Source organism: Opisthocomus hoazin, chromosome 4 (genome assembly GCF_030867145.1).
Source record: "Opisthocomus hoazin isolate bOpiHoa1 chromosome 4, bOpiHoa1.hap1, whole genome shotgun sequence".
Taxonomy (NCBI): Eukaryota; Metazoa; Chordata; class Aves; order Opisthocomiformes; family Opisthocomidae; genus Opisthocomus; species Opisthocomus hoazin.
In genome coordinates, this window is record NC_134417.1 from 61406702 (window position 1) to 61426433 (window position 19732).

At 42.2% G+C, this 19732-nt stretch overlaps 1 protein-coding gene across 2 annotated transcripts; it reads right to left on the reverse strand.

Annotated features, from left to right (window-relative positions):
- Nucleotides 1-229: 229 nt before the first annotated feature.
- Nucleotides 230-18568, reverse strand: TSPAN13 (tetraspanin 13). 2 transcript variants are annotated; one of them, XM_075419221.1, is made up of 6 exons: nt 18484-18568; nt 5324-5491; nt 3921-4001; nt 2932-3045; nt 2491-2601; nt 230-1297 (listed from the first exon to the last, which is right to left on the reverse strand). In XM_075419221.1, the coding sequence occupies exons 1-6, from the start codon at nt 18544-18546 to the stop codon at nt 1223-1225; spliced, it is 612 nt and encodes a 203-aa protein (XP_075275336.1). In that variant the 5' UTR covers nt 18547-18568; the 3' UTR covers nt 230-1222. The 2 variants fall into 2 exon arrangements, with proteins under 2 accessions (XP_075275336.1, XP_075275337.1); XM_075419222.1 differs by lacking the exon at nt 18484-18568 and adding an exon at nt 18068-18139 and having other exon boundaries at nt 232-1297.
- Nucleotides 18569-19732: the final 1164 nt, after the last annotated feature.

Genomic DNA, 19732 nt, shown 5'->3' on the forward strand with positions numbered 1-19732 from the left:
AAGCAGCAACTGGACGAAGAAAGGGTGCAGCACTGGTCTGCCACTCCGCGCAATTAGAAACAAACGGAACATTGTGCGCCTCGGGTGTTTACAGATGGCTGATGGTCCAGCTGATGCATCACTTGTGTTAGTTTGGAAGAGGGACCATGCCTTCCAGCAGCTCAGACAACACTTCATGCATGGATAATGTACTGTTGTAACTTTAATTGTTTTCTTTAAAAAAACAAACAAACAAACTACTGGAAACCACTTTTTTTTTTTCTTTCTTTCTTTTTTTTTTTTTTTTACACATCATTGAATCTCTCATGAAATCAAGACCATTACCTGGATGACAAAGGAACATACACTGCTGAATTATTACAATAATTTTACACCATCTGAAAAAATAGTTGTACAACAACTTTCCAGACATCAAGTTTCTTACATTAAAGATGACAGACCACTATTGATTCTGATGTTGTGCAAATACTAAACTTCGTTCACTTGTCACAGAAAAAAAAAGTTTTAAGTTAATCAGCTGCAGATTACATTCTCTTAGTTTTCTTCATTCAATGTTCTCATAGTGAAGATACCTACTAAAAAGTAAAGAACTGTGTTCTCAAGAAAATTCTAAAGCTACCAAAAAGCCAAAACAGGGTAAGGGCAGGGATGAAGACTACAGTAGTCATTAACATACACTTGTGTGCACTACAGAAAGTAACATCTTTAGCTTCTATTTTTAACTTAACAGGAAAGTGGGAGACCATTATCAAGACAAAAAAAAAATTACTAGAGCTCATCCTAAAGCCTAGTCAGATTATACAGTACAACCATACACCATATATTTTTACCATTTTAATGAGAAATCATGTGAATTTTTGTAATCAATGAATACAGCAGAAAATACTTTTGGGTTGTTTTGGACACCAGAGGACCCAGTTAGCGCTATAAAACTCGTGGTACAGCGGTCACCACATCACTTAGCGAAGTCTTAACAGAGTTATTCAACCAGCTCAGAGAAGCAGTTTGACTCTGCCCAGCTACTGAACGCATCAGACTACTTCAAGACGCAGATTCTTAGAAGAAAAATACTGGGAAATTAAATATGAAAACTACAATTTTTTTATGGAAATAAAGTTTTCTTTTGGCTACATGTAAAATCCCTATTATGGAGAAATACCAAACTACAGAGAATCACTGTTTTGAAGTAGAGAGTGCAGAAGATTCAGTCTTTTATTACTCATTAAAGAAATGCACTAGGGTTTGCACGGGGATCCTTTTGGTTCCTGTATCTATGAGTCAGCCATACTCCCAGAATCTGAAAACAAAAACCAAAGATATTATTAAGCTGAGGGTCTCCACCCAATCTTCAATCAGTCTTACAAAATCTGTTTGAAACAAACTCCTGACGATGAATTTCCAGTACACAAGCTCAGAGTATTTGACTATTGCTAAAACTGCACAACCACACACCAGCTTTGTTAATTAGAAAAACAGAATGCACCTTCTCAGAAAGAATTTATGCCTCAGAACAGAGAGAACTAAACAAAAAAGCCAAAACGTTATCTGCAGGGCAATGCAAAGTATTTCCCATAGTCATGTCTAGCATTATTGTTCCCCCTCCCCATATGATACATATTCATAAACCGGTTCTTAGTGTAATGATAAACAAATCCTCCAAATTGTTTCATTTTACAATTACCACTTAACTATAAGGCTATTTTTCTAGTACATTTTCAAATCTTGTCGTTCCCCCCAACCACCTTTCCCCCTCCCAGCAGCTTCACATTTTCAGTAGAGAAATTGAAGGCAGATATCAGGCAGATTTTGTTTAAGTTGCTGTAATATCCACAAACCTTCTGAAAAGTGCACTAAGCAGCAGAAGTATTGTCACACACTCTGCTGTGGGGTTATGAAGGACCTGCTGTGAGGATTTTTATTCACCGATCAATACAGCAAGTATATGTATCATCTGGATACTAAAGCAAAGAGTCAAAGACCTTTTTAACCTGCTGTTTAAAATACAGTTCACTCATCATGAAACTGTATGTTTGCACTACAGGAGGCACAAAAGAAAAAAAAAAAAAAAGTCGCCAAACCAAAAAACCCCAAAGACTGTGTGCGCACAGGTGGGGGAAGGTGGGAAGAGCAGAGGCACAAGGTAAAGCAACGGCACCCTTTTTATTACTTTCAGAGCATGGTAAAGTTGAATAGCTAACTTCCTTCAAAACCTAAACTTCATAGCACCACATTTTAATGTGGTATCTAGTTGCGGATTGTAGTCTAAATAACAAATTTGCAAGAACTCCCAGTGCTGAATAAACACAAGGCCTGCTTTTGCCAGACTTAAGCAATCTGATAGCCTGGAAAAATTTGACCTTAGTGATTATTTGACTCCTGAGATAGTACTGAGAGTTCCTGTAATAAACCCTCTGAAATTAATTGTTTCACAAAACAAAGCCTTAAAAGCGAGGAAAAAGCACTCAATTTTCTAACCTCCTACTCACTTACCTCTGTGAAACTGAAGAACAGTCCTATGCCTCCAACAAATGTCAGCACCTTTCCAGAATATTCTTCTATTATTGGTGCACATGGTTGACACTGGCGACTTCTAAAACAATCCTGTAGCAGATATAAACAGAGAATTGCACTGCATTTTCCAATGACACTTCACTGATTGAAACCATTTAGTTAAGCTAAGGTCTGCCAGCTATGGACAAAATTTCAGCAGTTTTAAAACACTCTGAAAAACCAAGTATGTAAATGATAATGGAGTACAACTTTTGCAGGGCGCTGTGTGATTATGTTTCCAACAAGTTAACCAAAGACCTTAGTATCATTGTAACAATGACCTTACATATTTCTTACAAAACTCTGCTTTCTGCAACTATGAAAACAGCAGTACATATTTGAAACATAATGAAGTTGTTTTTTCATGCTTGAAGAACTTACAGAGAAGCAGGTTTCATTTGGACGAAAAACTCTGAATCCACAACAATTCAGATTTCTCTCAATATCTGTTCTCGCGCTGTTAGTGTTATTCCATCCCACCTCTAGAAGTTGACTCTAGAAGGCAGAAGCAAATACATACTATATTAATTGAACTGTTTTGCATTTCATTGGAAAGCAATATACTAGGCCAAGTTGATAACTGCCTAACTAAAACCTTCAGAACCTGAAGTCTAACAGTATAATACATTAACGAATGGCCTGAATGTTCGAACTGCCTCTATGGTTAATAAAATAGCAGCACCTTGCAGCAGCATATTGATGCTTATAATTCTTTTTCTTCCCTTCTTTTTCCTAAGCCTGACAAGAGCACTGCTAATGGGACACGCAAGTAATCTAACTGAGACTGCTCAGACTTTAAACAAAAAGTGCACTTACATGTAAAAGCTGATAATTTAGTCACTGTCCCTTGCCTGCTTCTTATGCAGTAAGAATTAGTCTCCATAGCCCATGGAAGCTGGCTTCACTTTCATACTTAAGGGTCACCTCTGCTCCTAATGTAGTTACAACCTTTGCAGTTACGCAAGAACAATTCAGTGGCTTTATCATCTTTACATTATGATTACTGTAGATTTCATCAGCTTATCTGGATTTGCTGAACACACGGTATAATCAAGATATCATGCTGCTACACTTGTGACCACAAGCCTAGACAGGAAGCTTAAAACGAAAGCAATTTAAAACAACAACAACAACAAAAAAACACTATGACAGCTGAAAGGCATTTTAGGACTATTTAGGAGTATTTCCTTCTAGCTACCAGAGACAAGCACTGCCTAAGGTCCAGTCCTTATTTAAAAGGGTAATGCTGGTTTTCTTAAAATCTGGTCTCCCCATTTTGTGGAAAACTATATATAAATATATGTGTATGTACATATGTATTTATAGTATTGTGCTATAGATTAACTGAGAAATCAGGAAACTTTTCTTACCTGCTGTTTCTTATTTAGTGCCAAACAGGCACAGGAGACAGAGAACTGGACAATAAAGACTAGCAGAAGAATAATCATATACTGGAAATAATAGTTAAGGATACACTTTAAAATTAGTTTTGCTTTCATAATACATATGCCTAATGGCATTCCTTATTTCATTGGATAACAATAGGTCCTTTAAAACAAAAAGAAATACAGAAGTAAATTCTGACTGGATGTGGAAAAGATGACCCAAATCATGCTTCCAGAACTAAATCACCATATATTATCTCTTTATAGCTACTATTATACATAGCTGGTATTTCTGGGTTAGGTGTTTCTTGCCCAGCAAGACCACATGAGCAGAGAGGTTAGTAACAGGAGCTTTGAGAGAGAAAAATCTACAGTCAATTTCTCCAGCTTTTGGGACTCTTCTTGTCGTTTCAAGGTACTTCGCTTAAATAAAGTAGTAAAGAAAACACTTTTCTGGGTATTGCACATTCAGAGACTTTTTTTCTTCAATGACACAGTCTTGTAATTAACTACCAAAGATAACTTTAGCCTAGACCAAAAGAGTGTGAGGTTGTGTTCCAAAAGCAACTCTCACTTTTTTTTTTTTAAGACTAATACATCTGAAAACAGTACAAAACAAAAAGAACAAACTTTGATACTAAAGATCACGTTTTGAAAGTCAGTCACTGTCTTCACAATTTGGCTGCTGTGTTCAGAGGCAGATACTTATCTCATGCAATTAAACTGTTTATAAAGTGGGGGTCACTACTTATTCACAGACTGCAACCAGAAAAATAAGAATTTTATCTGATGAATCTCTTTTCTCATCCAAACAGATCAATTTTGTTATGCAAGCCAGCACCAAAGACCACTTACACAGCGTCAGTAAGCATAAAGGGACAGCAAAGCACACTGAGAAGGCCTGAGAAAATTTCTAGTCTGGGTTCGCAATTAAAGACTAGGTATGAAAAGAAAGTGCTTCATGCCAGCCTGTATTACCCACAATGCATTCCCCTGCCAGCTACAACCAGCTTGTTATCTGGAAGTATCACCTTTCTCTACTGTCAAACATTAGTAGTTCACATACTGTAGCTTGGGGTAGGGTTGAACACACAGTAAGAGGCAACTGTGACGCAGTGACCCACCATAAAAAGCTCTCAAAAAATGTAAATATTTTAATTTTTAAAAAGAGGAGATGTGAATGCTTCTGTCATCCGAGCACAAACAAGGGAGAAAAAAAGGAAGCTGGAATAAAGTTAATGGGAAGGAAGCTTAATTTAGACTGCACTTGACCAAAATAAGATCGTGAATTTCTGTTTCTGAAGCATCTTCCACAACAGTTTCAGCTGACAGAGTTGTTTACATGGCTTGAACCAAGCTGTGATCCATGCAATGCATTAGAAGGATACAAAGAACAGCAATACTTGATGATGTTTCACTGCACCAATCAATCCAACTAATGCAATAAGGAACAGGAAGATTCCTACTGCAATTACCACTCCAACAACTCTGAAACTAGAGATGAGGCCAAAGCCAATTCCCCATGCCGCAATTCCAATCAGCAGCAGGCTCACCAGCTGGAGGGAAGAGAAAACAAAAAGTTAGTCTACATATTAAGAGGCTCAAACTATTCACCACTACATTCTTCACATTAAAGTTGTTATTATAAAGGTACAATTTTTCTTTCCAGCGTAAAGAGAAGCACAACCCTAAACAAACCAATCCTCCACTTCATCGTAGACGTAACTTTAGTTCCAGATGTTTTAAGGCACACATATTCTTCAACACTGTTACTGTGGAGCTTTTACAACTTAACCTACTTACAAGTCAAACCATGTTGCTTTATCTGTGACCCACTAGAGACACTGAAGTGTGGATTACAACAGAATTGACAAATAAGCTAAAATCATCAGCTTTAATTCAGAGAACAGAAGAAGAACGAAAACTGCAGATGTTTCTGAAACAGGCAGTGTATTTAAAGAAAATAGAATATACAGCTCCACAGCTCTGAACATGTGAAAAAGTGCACTTTGCCAAAACTTACTGCAATCAGGAACACAGCTGCATTAATTTATTAGAGAAGCTTCTACGTAGTTGATGACATAACACAACAGTTAACAAGGTCAGACAAAAACACTTTAGATCTGTATCTCAAGGACTTCACGCAGTAAAAACAATAAAAGTGCTCTTGTCTCCACTATATATTTCTTCAAGAAAACAGGTCTGCTATGAAGTCAATCCTATTTCAATACCCAAAACACTCTTACGCTGTTTCCTTCCTTTTAGCCATGGTATTCAGGGAAGGCAGACAGAATCTGTCCCAGTTAGTTTACTGGGATTTATTGTTTATATGGGCAGGAAGCTCCAGCCTTTTGTGTTCTTGGCATGGAAACAGGAAACAAAATAAAATTCCAGCATGAAAAGTTGCAGAGAAATCTGTAATGAGGTACAGCAGGAGGGAAGCTGCAGACAAAGCCAACCCAGATGTCCAATACACAAGATACCTCTCCTGTTCAAAGGAGTTAGAGCTACATGCAACATATTGCCCATTACGTTCTCTGTTAAATAAGACCAACATGCAAGTTCCACCCTTCCAAAACCCTGACCTCACTAAAAAAGACCCGAAAGTTGTATCATTATTAAAACAAACAAACAAACAAAAACCATCCAGTAAACACAGTCTAATCCAACTACCTGGCTTTCTTCAACAACAAATACAATAGCAAACACTTCCACTTGCTCACCAGTTTCCATTCAAACCACGTATCTCATTATGTTTTACTGCTTATCCAAACGGGTGAAAAAAAATTATATATAAAGAGGACATTTCCAACTTATCCATCATTTCAGTGTACTTACCCTAGAACAGGGCATTATTGTTGGTTTTAATACAAATGTGTCTATATATTTTTTCAACTAAGTATCTTTCAGCAGACTGACCTATGTAATGCTGCTTCTGAAACATGGAAATCTAAGATAACATTGAGCAAGCTAATAAACCTAGTAGTGATGCTCATGAAGATCAAAACACAGTGGATGTTTTTTTTGTGTGTTCACACAGAACACATCTCAAACATTTTTACCCAAAGCCAGTAATCCATGTGATAAAATAAAGACAGTCTGCAAGAAGAAAAGGAGGGTATTTGTCATACCTACGCCTCTCTCGCCATGTGAGCAGACAAAAGAATGACACAAAATTTAAAGGAAGTGTTCAATAGCAGCAGAGTTTTACAATTAATTCATGTTTGTCTTGGTTTCTCTTAAACAAAAAGCCTTAGTCACCATGTTCAGTCAAAACCAAAACACAAGGCCAAGATTTCATGAATCTAAATTACAGACAGAGCGGAAGAAAAAATAAAGCAAAACAAAAAGCCTTGGCTCTGCCACAGATAGATTTTTCTGAATGCATGCTGCACAAGGCTATAAACTTCCTGATGTTATTACGTTTAAAATTAGCCTTGCGAATCAAACAATTAAGTGCAAGACCTACCTGTTCTGATCTACGCTCTTTCACTTTATTTCATTTTCTCATACCACTGGGAAGATTTACTCTTCCACGTAAGTGCCAGAAGTGAACAAAAGAAACCCCGTAACTCAATCTCCAATCCAATAGTGCTGGCTGATGTCCCATGCTCTGCATCAGCTTCTACGCACTGAACTCACACTGCCACTACACGGCTCTTAAAAGTGTTATCTCATAAAAAATCTCAAAAGCAATGTCAAATTTCATTTCATTTCACAAAGAAAACCAGAAGAAACTTTGCTCCTAATGATTTTAACCAATACTTCTTTCTCCTGCCCAAGCTGTGACTGCAAATCTTTATCTTCACCAACCTGCCTTAAGGAACCAAAACGTTGTTTGTTCAGCTCCTCGCTTATTTCATAACATGTCTAAAACAATTAGATAAATTTAGTTTTATTCTTAAAGTTTCAAAATAAAAAAGACGACACCTAAAGAAAATCTGTTCCTAAAACACCTACTGGATAAATGTAGTGCATGAGCTGCAGGGCACCAGTTACTTCTTGCTGCTTTTAGTCATCTCAGCTTCCATTATTCTGATGATACATACATGAAATTAGTGTGTGTAACACTGAAAGTTACTACCATGATCCCCTGGCCCAAAAAGCTTTTCTGGTAGAAACAGAAACATACTAAATCTAGAACTCCTATGGTTTTCAAGTGGAAAAGAAGCCTCTTTCAAATGGCTTTCAAAAACACTGCCGAACCTCAGATGTTCAGGAATCAGGCTACTGGCTTCAAAAAATAAACTAACATAAAACAGTTTAGTTTCTCTTTTGATCACATTCTAGTTCTAGAACCATCAGTCTCCTCTTCAAGCTTTACCTCCATAATACCAAGCCTGAATTTTCTCTTCTTTCACATGACAAAATTGGCCATTGTATAATTCCTTAAAACATCTGGAAATTCAACATGATCACAGATCCATGCTACCGGGCTCCAGGTGGCAAGCTGTGTGAAAATGCTGTATCCAGTCAGGCAGATACATGATTTGGATCAAAATAGCTATTGGCTACACCAATTTTGACCACTTAAAATCATAGAAAACTGACTTTGTGTTTAAAAAATGAAATGGAGACTGCAGGTTTATGAACCACTCCAGAAACACTAAGTTCTAACTAACTAAATACTAAGTTCCTGTCTCCCCTGCATGTTGACTGAAAGATGAAATTATGGTTATTCCTTCATTTTCAGGTTTGGATTGGACTATCTGAATGTTGAGCAATAAAACTCACATAGTGCCATAACATGCAAAACTACAGTAAATGCACACTACTACAAACAGGAAAAATCACTTATGCTAGTTTGGGAAGATGTTTTACAAGTCTGTAAAATAACGCAAAGTTCATAGTGTTGGGCACTGTTCCACTGCTAGAAATGACTACTCAATGGAGCTTATTCCAGTGTTTTGAAACAGAAGGATTTAGATACAATATTTCTAAAAGTGAAGTGCTAAGACTTTGTAGTAAAATGTACTTGAAACAAAATTACTTAGTGACCCTAACTACTTTTAAATGAGCAATATGTACATTGTAACATACAAGTTTTATTTGCTTATAAAAAAAAGTCACCCATTTCTCTTAAATAAAGGAAGAAGGACTCTCTATGGGGCTTCTGAATGTCACATTTTATTTTACTGAAACCACATTTCACAGCACTATCCTCGGAAGACTGAAGTACATGTGAAACTCCATTTCACCTTAATGAGTTTGGTTACATAAAGCTAGCCTTGGTTACTAACACTTCAAATATTTGCTTGATAAATGTCAGCAATATATGAAGTCACAACACAGTTTTTAGTGATTAGGACTGATCCAGTTTCCCACAGTAGTCTCATTAGTAAACCAAAAAGACGCGGGTTGGAGAACTGGCCTGTTAGACTGAATGACAACAGGCTGGACTGCTGAGCTTACGGGGTAGTAATCCATGGCTCAGCATCCAGCAGGCAGCAGGTAAGGAGTACCACCAGTGCTGATACTGGAGCCAATACTATACAATATCTTCATCAACAACCCAGGTGGTAAGACAGAATGGATCCTCAGAAAATTTGTGGATGATACTAAACAAGGAAGAGTCATTGACTCTCTAAACAGAGATTCAACTCACATGGACCTTGATAAACATGAGGAATAAGCCGACAGGAGCCTCATGAAGCGCAAAATTCTGCTCCCAGGGTGCTTCAGCAGAGCTTGGCAACAGACTGGTTGAACAAGTGTCTTACTGAGATAGACCTGGGGATCTATGGACTGGCTGCCAAGCTGAATATGAGCCAAGAGTCTGCTCTCATTGCAAACAGGGAAAGCTAAGAGGCGTGCAATCAAAGGAAACTCAACGCTGGTGAGACTGCAACTCAAATACTGTGTCCTATTTCAAGCCCCCCAGGTCAAAAAGGAAATTTGAGAACCTTGAAACAGTCACCAAAATGGCTTGTAGCCTTGAGGGTACTGTCTGAGAAGCAAGTGATGGAGCTGGGTTTCTTCAGTCTGACAAAGAGGCAGCCTAGGGATAATCTAACAGCAACTGAAGCTGAAGGCACATTGCAAAAACAATGGAGGCAAACTGTTCTCATTACTGACCAACCACAAAACAAGAGGCAACAACCACAAGTAATGGCTTGGGAGGTTCAGACCGGACATTAGAATAAACATCTGCAAGGTGGTTTGGTGCCTTACTCAGAGAGGTGATCATCTTTCTTCGCAGAGGTTTTCAAGACTCAGTAGACAAAGCCACAGCTGGCAAACAAGCATTATTTGTAATCCTGCATTTGGGGAGGAACAACCCCATGCACCAGTACAGGCTTGGGGCAGACCTGCTGGAGAGCAGCTCTGCGGAGAGGGACCTGGGTGTCCTGGTGGATGACCAGTTGACCACGAGCCAGCAGTGCGCCCTGGCTGCCAAGAAGGCCAATGGGATCCTGGAGTGCATTAGGAGGAGTGTGGCAAGCAGGTTGGGGGAGGTTCTCCTTCCCCTCTACACTGCCCTAGTGAGGCCCCAACTGGAGTACTGCCTCCAGTTCTGGGCTCCCCACTTCAAGAAAGATGAGGAGCTACTGGAGAGAGTCCAGCGGAGGGCTACGAGGACGATGAGGGGACTGGAGCATCTCTCCTATGAGGAAAGACTGAGGGAGCTGGGCTTTTTAGCCTGAAGAAGAGAAGACTGAGAGGGGACCTTTGAAATGCCTATAAATATCTTAAGGGTGGATGTCAGGAGGATGGGGCCAGACTCTTTTCAGTGGTGCCCAGCGACAGGACAAGGGGCAATGGGCACAAACTGAAGCACAGGAAGTTCCGACTGAACATGAGGAAGAACTTCTTCCCTCTGAGGGTGACGGAGCACTGGAACAGGCTGCCCAGAGGGGCTGTGGAGTCTCCTTCTCTGGAGATATTCAAGACCCACCTGGACAAGGTCCTGTGCAGTCTGCTGTAGGTGACCCTGCTTCGGCAGGAGGGCTGGACTAGATGACCCACAGAGGTCCCTTCCAACTCCTACCATTCTGTGATTCTGTAATCCTGCTCCGAGCAGGAGGCTGGACAGATTAGCCCTAGAAGTCCCTTCCAACCAACACTCCCACATGACACAGCCAGCTCTTCCACCACGGAAACTTTGCCACTGTTCACACCAAAAATCAAAGTTTTAACCGGCAGATAAGGGACAGATGTAGCATTTGTCAAGGACTCTTCCACACTGTCTAGCTCATCAAATAGACACTACCACCAGCCTCTAAACCCCGTATCAACGAAACACCTTCTTAGACGCAGCAAGAAGGTCTCTCAATAAAAGAGCAGTGTACGATTCCTCAGAAGTATTTACACAGCTTCAGAACACAAGTACAAGTCTTGCTCTCAGAAGTGACTTAAAAGATCCCGTTCACTCGAGGCATGTTTACATAGAAAGTCAGGCATTAGGAGCAAAAGAATTTATTACAATCTCAAGCTGGAGCAATCTGTCTCACAGAAAGATGCTACAAGCACATACTGTTCACACACCAGAAAAGCAACAGAGCCACGGGAAGTGTGTGCATGTGTGTGGGGGGTGGCAGCTAGTATTTTAAATTTAAAATCCTCACTTACTATACAACATCATCTCCATCAATACAAGTTCTAGCAACGTTATTTAAAAAGCACAAATGCAGGCTTAGCATACTCCAATATATAAACTCATCAGTTTGAAACCAAGTAAATGCTTTACCATAACAAACCTATAGGTGGTACAAATCCTAAATGAAGACCAGTAATTTTCACTATGAGATTGCATGCTTCTTCTATGGAGTCAAAAAACAAAAAATTAAGTATATTGCCAATAGACAAAATGTTACTCCGATGTCAGCATCTCTACAGGAAAGATTTTAGGGGCTGTAAGTTCAAGATCAGTGGAATGGATCAGACTCAAAGTAACTTCCATTATATTTTTTATACATAGAGACATGCACATACATCTGAACTTAAAAGATATTTCAAAAATAAAAATTTCTAGACAAAGAAGAATTTCTTTATCACAGAAGTGATTAAAAGTTTGATTGTCCTGTTCTCCAGTTAACTTCTTAACATAATTAAAGCACTAGCCTTTACTGTACTTGCGGGGTTTTCTTTCCCCTTACTGCTGCATAAACTACTACTACAAAAAAAAAAACACCACCACCACCCACTCACCCTCCTAATTCGCTCTGTTATTTAAATCCAAGTTCTCCTGTGCACACAGCTGCTCATTTCCTTCACTCCTTCAGCAGAAAGAAGTGTTTCTCTTCACCCTTACCCTTCTGTAGTTATCTATAAGCTTATAGTCTACATTGCAAAAAGAAACCAAGATACTGACAAATGATTTCTCTAGACACTACTGAGAAACATTTTAAATGCCAAAACCAGTTCCTCCTTCCTTCAACTGCAAGCCACAAGCAAATCTGCTGCTCTGACCAGCCAGCAACTTTTCGGCATTTCAACCAGCTTGGACTGCTTGCTAGGAGGGAAGTCATATGCAGAAGTTAGCCTTCTCACTGTTTTCTTGTAGCCTAAGCCCAAAAAGTATTTAGTAAAAACTGCATTTCCGAACTTACATTTCAAGAAATACAGCCTCACCATTCCCAGGTGAAGAGATCGTATAGCATTTACACTAGTATCAGCAAAGGAAATATTTACAGAATAGCTGCCAGGCTGGATATGGAACAGGAACTAAAACCAGAGAGATTACACACATGATGAAACACATCCTCCCTAACCTCTCTCTCCACATACAAGTTCATATTTCACTTCTTTTAAGGGGGCTTTAAAGTTTAAACCTCAAATGGTATAGATTTTGAAGGCAGTGATTTTCACCACCCTCCCCTTCAACTTGGCCAACCATTTCTGCACAGCCATAGAGAATTTAGAAGACAATTCTTCTGGTTCCTAAGAATACCACGGTAAAACAACAGGCTGTATATAGTGGTGAATCTTTAGCAATCTAAGACTACGCTAAATTGATTTCCATCACAGCTGTAAGCTAGCCAAAGTACTTCTTCAGCTTTACTGAGAGCACAGTAAAGACTGAGCAGTAAGGAAAGCTCTGCGTACCTCTAAAGGGTTCCTAACAGAAATTTACTACCTTTAGGCAACTTATTTAAATGAGGGTTATCAATAGTCTGGTTACTGAACAGCCTTGAGACACGATGTGGAACAAGCAATTTATGTGAAAGGCAGCATTCCTGTCTTTTACCATGAAAGCCAGTTCTCTCAGTTTGACAACCTAGTTCAGAGTTCTTCATGTTGTTGGCAAACAGCATCAAATTGGTTTTGACCATGTAACAAGCTTCTTTCACGTTAAAATGGCAGTGAGATTTAACCTGTTTTACACTCCATGGTCTTTGGAACTGCAAGCTTTCTGCTGTGTAGCAGGAACAACTATCTTCTGAAATGTTTACTTTCGCTTGCTTGTTTGGTCATTGTGTTTTAAGAAGTTGTGAAATGTTTTCAGGAAGCTCAGCGATCCCCCAGATCCATCTTCCACACACACCTCTCTCTCAACATGAGAACGACAGTAGAAAGAACGCAACTAATAATTTAAGCTACAAGGCTACTACAGGGCATTCACAGGGCTACTTGATAATTGTGCTGGTTGTCAAGTGTCTGTCTGCACCACTAGGATGGCTGAAAATGTCAGCGGTATCAAAACATACCATGTTCCATATAGCCTCCTCTTTCTGTGCCCTGTCATGCTCCGCTTCTTTCACCAAGTGTAGTCTGCCCTTCTAGCGCCAAATGCCACTACACACCACGCACAAGACAAGTGAAAAAACACCTACTCATATCTGGTCTACAGAACCAGCACACATCTCAGTTCTGACCTGCTACCACAAACCACTGTCACTATGGCTATAAACTGACACACAGTACAGCTGAGGGCATTCCCAAGCACTGACAAAAAGTGTTAAAATACTTATCTATATTGTTGCTGTAGTCACTCTTCTGTGTTCTCAAGTGCGAGCATAGAAACCTTCCCAAAAAGACAATGAAAAAAAAAAAAAAATACTAAACTGACATGACCAACTTCAGCCTTCCCTGGCACATATCTGGGAGCTTCTGTACCACTGTTTTATTTACACGTCAAGACTAGACAGCACAGATTGTCCTGCTGCCTTCAAAATGTCGTCGAGAATGACAGAAATAGCTCCAAGGCAATCTGTCCCATCTACTGAGCATTCAGTTTGGATGATGAGCTAGACCAGCCCAGCACAGGCCAGTGCTGGGGCAAACTCTTGCCGCCATACTCCTAAATGCTGACCATAGACTGTCAGACACTGCCAACAGCAGGCTACTTACTGGTCGCTTCCTACAACTGAAAACAAGCTTAAACAAACCAAATAAGAATTGAACTCCGAGATTCCAGGTTCGTTTACCACTGTGCACCATTTGCCACTCATTGGCAAATGAGGCAAGAACTGTGTTTCTCTAATTCCTGCCTGCTAGTAGCTCGCTCTGCATAGCCACCTCAACAGTCAGGAATTACCAGAAAACACAGAAAACAGTCACATTCCCTTGGAAAATCCAGATGTCCACCCTGCCTCAAACATCAGGCTTCCCCTATGTAGAGAGAAGGGAGATGGAGCTGGCAGATCTGCGTGGAAGATGCAACAGCTCACCCTCTGCATTGGGAATGCTGCAACTAAGACAAACGCTATTAAGAACCGTACCATGCCAAACACACGCTGTCCAAATTTGAGCATTTCTGTAGCTCATCTTTGTGTACTTCCATTATACAGGAAAAGAAATTTTGATACAGAGGGCAGAAATGCACTAATTACACTTTCAATAAATACTGCACCCAGAGAACAACAGGCAGCAATAGCAAAAAAACAAACCCAACCCAACCCTTTCAAATACAATGCTTTGAAAAGTGATGCAAAAAAACAGGACAGTCTAGAAAACAAGTTCAGAGAGCAAAGTATTAGAAAAAAGTAAATTATTTTAATAAAAGTACTTTCGAGTGTTAAGAGGAAATATGGATGCTCCTGTGGAATGAACTCTGTGCTACTAAAACCCACACACTTTTAATAGTAAAGGTACCAGATTTCTACTTTAAATCAAACAGCCACTCTAGAAAAACTGAAAGCCTGCTTATCAAAACAAAGGCGAGATGTTTACATACTGACAACACACAGTTCATGTTTGCTGCTGCAGCAGTAACTAAGTAGCTGCTTGGGTGACAAAGCCAGCACACACAATCCAAATGAGCTGACTATCAGTACTTTTTTTTTTTTTTTAATTTAAATATTTAACATTGTGGTCCAGCTACCATTTCAATCTTTCACCATTAGCTAGGACTCAGGAATTTCCCTTTCCTTTCCGAGAATCTGATCTGAAATAAGATATCAATTGATCACACTTCAACACAATTACTCAAGACTTCCTTGGAAGGAACACTGTCTACCTAAGGAAATCCTTGTCTGGTTAAAGTAAGCAAACATTGGTGGAGCCAGCATCTAGAGCTTCCCACACCTGGAAGATTAGAAGTCTTGAGTTACGTACACATCCTTGAATTTGGCTGAACTCTGTGGACAGGCATTTAAACAGTTTGTATGGATTTGCCATTCGATGGCAAATGCAAATATGACTGAATAAATAAAGACAAAATTGGTCAGATGCCCAAAACTAGTAATTTACAGGTCCTTATACGCAGACAGTTCTTCCATGTAAGACTATTCCAGCGATACAAGTCATTATACACACACTGAGTCAACAAATAGCCTCAATTATTTTTCTCTACTCTTCCAATACCCATAAGGAACCACACTGAAGTCAGCAAGCCTCAGCAGAGATGCCAGAATTACTCATATAAAATAAAATTAAAAATAGAATCAGGGCCTAAAGACATTAACATAGTCATAGAACAACCAAAGTCATTGCAAAGTACCATCTGAAAAGAACATTAAGTGAGCAATTAAGTTAGTGGGTTTCTGGTTTCTTGCCTTAAACCAGTAACTGTTTTATTACTGCCAGGACACGCATTTTTCTTTACGTATCACCACAAAAAGTATAACAAGACAGCATCAAAAAAATTAAAAAAAAAAAAAAAAAAATCAAGCTTCAATATACTATTCTAGGAATGTTTTAAAGAAAAGCAAAATACCAACTGTAGCCCGCAATGTACAGTTCTGAGTGTTAATTCATTCCAAGCATGTGATACAGACATATCAATGGTAGCTAGAAAAACATTCAAGAAGCGTTACCCATTTGACCTTATATCCCTTCTTACCCCCACTACTCCCTTCCCACCAATTATTACTGTGAATTAACATTGTTTAAATAGATGATGATGAAGTTCTTGCTCTGGTTGTCTTCTGTATTTTTTGTCCAGCTGGGAAAAAATAAGCCTATCCTTCATTGTGCTGTTACAAACCAAGTCTTGTCACGTTTTTGTCTAACCAAGGAACAGAGAAGCCCACACATTTTACTAGATCAACCCCGCTAGGCCACCTAAACACCTGAAATGTTATTTCTGCAACTCAGAATTTAAAAGCATTAGTCTCTTAACTTGCCTATAATTAATAAGCAACACAAGCAAAACAATCGGATATTCCAGTTACTATAATTCAAAGAAGTCATTCCTTCCCTTCATCAAAAACATATGTTCTGCATAGGTCAGATGAAAGAATAACCAAGCGACACCCACAAAGTAAATTCTACTCAAGGAGACATCAGAGCAAGATTAGGGTCATAGGTGCATTGTACAGGTATCACAAACAGAACTAGAGTGGTCCCAAAGATCAACCCACCCTGGCTGAGGCCAAATACGCCCAAAAGACCTACTGGACCCCTTACATCTGGTATTTAATATATGGCTGTAGGAATAAGCGATGATATTTTCAGAAAAAAACAGCTGCGGTCCACATGACATCAAAATGAGATTTGTGCATGTACTATGTTAGAAAGATCCAGATTGCTCTCACTCTTCTGTCACTCAAGAAATAATAACAACAGTAAGAAAAAGAAGACTTGCATTAACTTCTGGTTTACTGGAAAGAGAAATCAGGATGGGACACTTCACCTATAACCCATCTGCTGGGATGGGGCAATCCCATGAAAAGTTGGCCAAGATGATCTTTTGAGGTCCCTTCCAACCTGGGCTATTCTATGCTTCTAACTTGCCTTCATCATGACAGTCTCCATACACTAAACTTACCTCCAACTACAGATGCCAAATGAGGCAATGCCTACCTGCTCCCCTCTGCTCTGGCTGGGGGTAGCATGGGCAACCCACAGCATCACAGGGATCCCGGGTGACTTTCACAATGGGTAGGCTGGGCTCCCTAAGCACGCTCCAGAGACTTTTTTCAGGGACATGCTCCACTCCGCAAGTTCCTCCAAGGAAGCACACACAATAGCACAGCCTCTCCTACATTAAGGTTCTTTGCTCTGCTCTTTTCTGAGGGAACGAGGGTCACCTCCTACACCGAAGAATGTAACAACAAACAGCTCTGGCTTCAGCACAGGCACTTCTACATCCATTCCTGCTCCGTCCTGGTGACTACCATCAGGTCCAGCAAGTGCCAGCTACGAGAACTGCTTGACCTGATCAACAGCATTAGACCTGTTTGTTCTCCTGTCCCACCCCCAGTCGAGATCAGGCAGTACTTTCAGAAAAGCACCCGTACAGCTGCCCCCCAGCACTGACCCAATTTCAGTCTGCTGAAAGTCATCCCCAAGCACAGCTGTTCACTTGAAACAGGAGAGGACATGCAACCTCTCCAGAAGTGTTGTGAGAGGAAGCCATTACGCAGTCCTGTTTCCTGCTATTCTGTGTCATTTCAGAATAGATAGTGAAGAGAAAACCCCACAGCTATACCAAAACGCGAGATTTTATCGTTCTCTGTAGGAAACAGGTCCTCCAACTCGCCTGAACAAAAGCGGGCACCTGCCTGCAGCTCCCCAGCCATTCAGTTCTGCCAGTGCAGCAGGCTGCTTCCCCCCCCATCCCCCGTCACCGCCACGCGTATCTCCGCCACCCGCACCAGCCCAACGCTGCCGCGGGGGAGAGCGGGGCAGGCCGCCGGGCAGGGGGCTGGGGGCCTCTCCAGCGCACCCCCCTCCCTCTACAACGTCACTCGGGTCTCGCGGGGCCCCATACACCGACACGGCACCGCCACCCACCGAACCGCGCTCACCTCGGCGCTCTTGAGGAGGAGCAAAACTCCCCCCTCCCTCGCCCGCCCCTGAGTTGGCGCAGCGGCCTCTCCAGACAGGGAAAAAGGGCGCCGGCATCGAGCCTCCCCCCGCACGCAGCAGATCAGGCCTCCCCCCCTCAAACCCTCCGCCCCGGGCAGGCAGCGCTGGCCGTGCCGCCCGCTCCCGGCCCGCCCCGCCCCGCATCTCGATCCCGGGGAGCCGCGTCCCTGCGCTGACACAACCCGGCCTGACCGGTGCCGCCCGCCCGCCCCCGCCCCCCGCTATCAGAGGCCGCGACCGAACCGCGGCGCCGGCTCGGAGAAGCCCCCCCCGGCCCCTCAGCACCAGCCCGCTGGGAGGAGGCCGCAGCGAGCCCGCCACCTCCCCGCCGGGCAGCCCGCGCCCCTCCCCGCACCGTATAGAGCAGGTTGAGGGCGCAGAGGCAGTTCTTGGAGCAGGTGAAGCCCCCGCACACCATCGCGCCGCCACCGCCGCCGCCGTCGCCAGGGAACCGCGCAACAAGAGGCCGCCGCCCCGCCCCTCCCCTCTTCGAACGCCAGCGAGCGGGCGCGGCCGCAGCAGGTGAGCGGCGCCCGCTGATTGGCCGCTCCCGGGCGCAAAGGTAAGATATGCAAATAAGGAGGGCGGGCAGCGGCGCTGTCACCCGTTAGCTGCCGGCAGCGGGGCGGTGGGCTTCTCCCTGGTCTCCCGGGCAACCGTCACCGAGGGACCCTTTGTCCCTCTGTATTGTTACGAAAGCCGCCGGGGCCTCGCCTCCACCGCGGCGGCGGACCGCGGCCAGCCCTCAGGGAGCTGACCTCCAGCGGCGGGCCCCTGGCTGCCTGCTCTGCCTGCCAGAGGGGCTGGGCAGCGGGAGACTCGCTGGGGCCTTGCCTGAGGGGGGCTGGGGGAGGCTGGGCGGCTCCTCGGCCATTTTGTTGCTGGGGGAACGGGAGGTTCCTCCCTGGGGCGCGGCGTGTCTCTCCGGTCGGTGGCCTGATCCCCCGCCCGGCCGAAGGGAAGCATTCAGGCGTTCCACTTTTTCAGGGCATTGAAGTATTTGGAGTACTATCACTGTTTTAGCTGCTATTCATCTGCATATTTCTCATTTTGAAGTTTTTATTTTAAAATTTTATGAACAGCGATGTTTCCACCGTGCCTCTCATTACATTTTCACATCTCTGTATTTCCTCCGTTTGAGGGTTAAATGTTTTCACTTAGGGGTAGTGAGGTACGGACACAAGCTCCACAGCTCACAGAGGGTTATAAAGCAGGGGTGCAAGGGGGATCGCTCCTCCTGACCTGCACACTGAGTCACAGAGCGTGCGCCTGTTTATTACAGAGTTTATCTAAGTAGGCGGGATTATTACAATTAGTCTTGGGAATAGGCGTGATTATTATTTCTAAGGATTCATTATCATATTCCGCCCCTCTCTAAGCGCCTGCGCAGTGTTGTCTGGTGGTCGTCCGTGGGGGTCTTCTGGATGAAGGCTTGTAGCCCTCCTCGCGAAGGCTCGTAGTCTTCCTCACTGTGTACTTCTTACCTTTAGGCTCAAAATTCCTGAGTTGTCTGTGTTGGCTGAGTCCCAAACTGCAGAACCGGTTTTGGCTAGAGGGATGCTCCCTACAGGCCATAAATTCCCAGTTACCAGTCCTTATCCCTC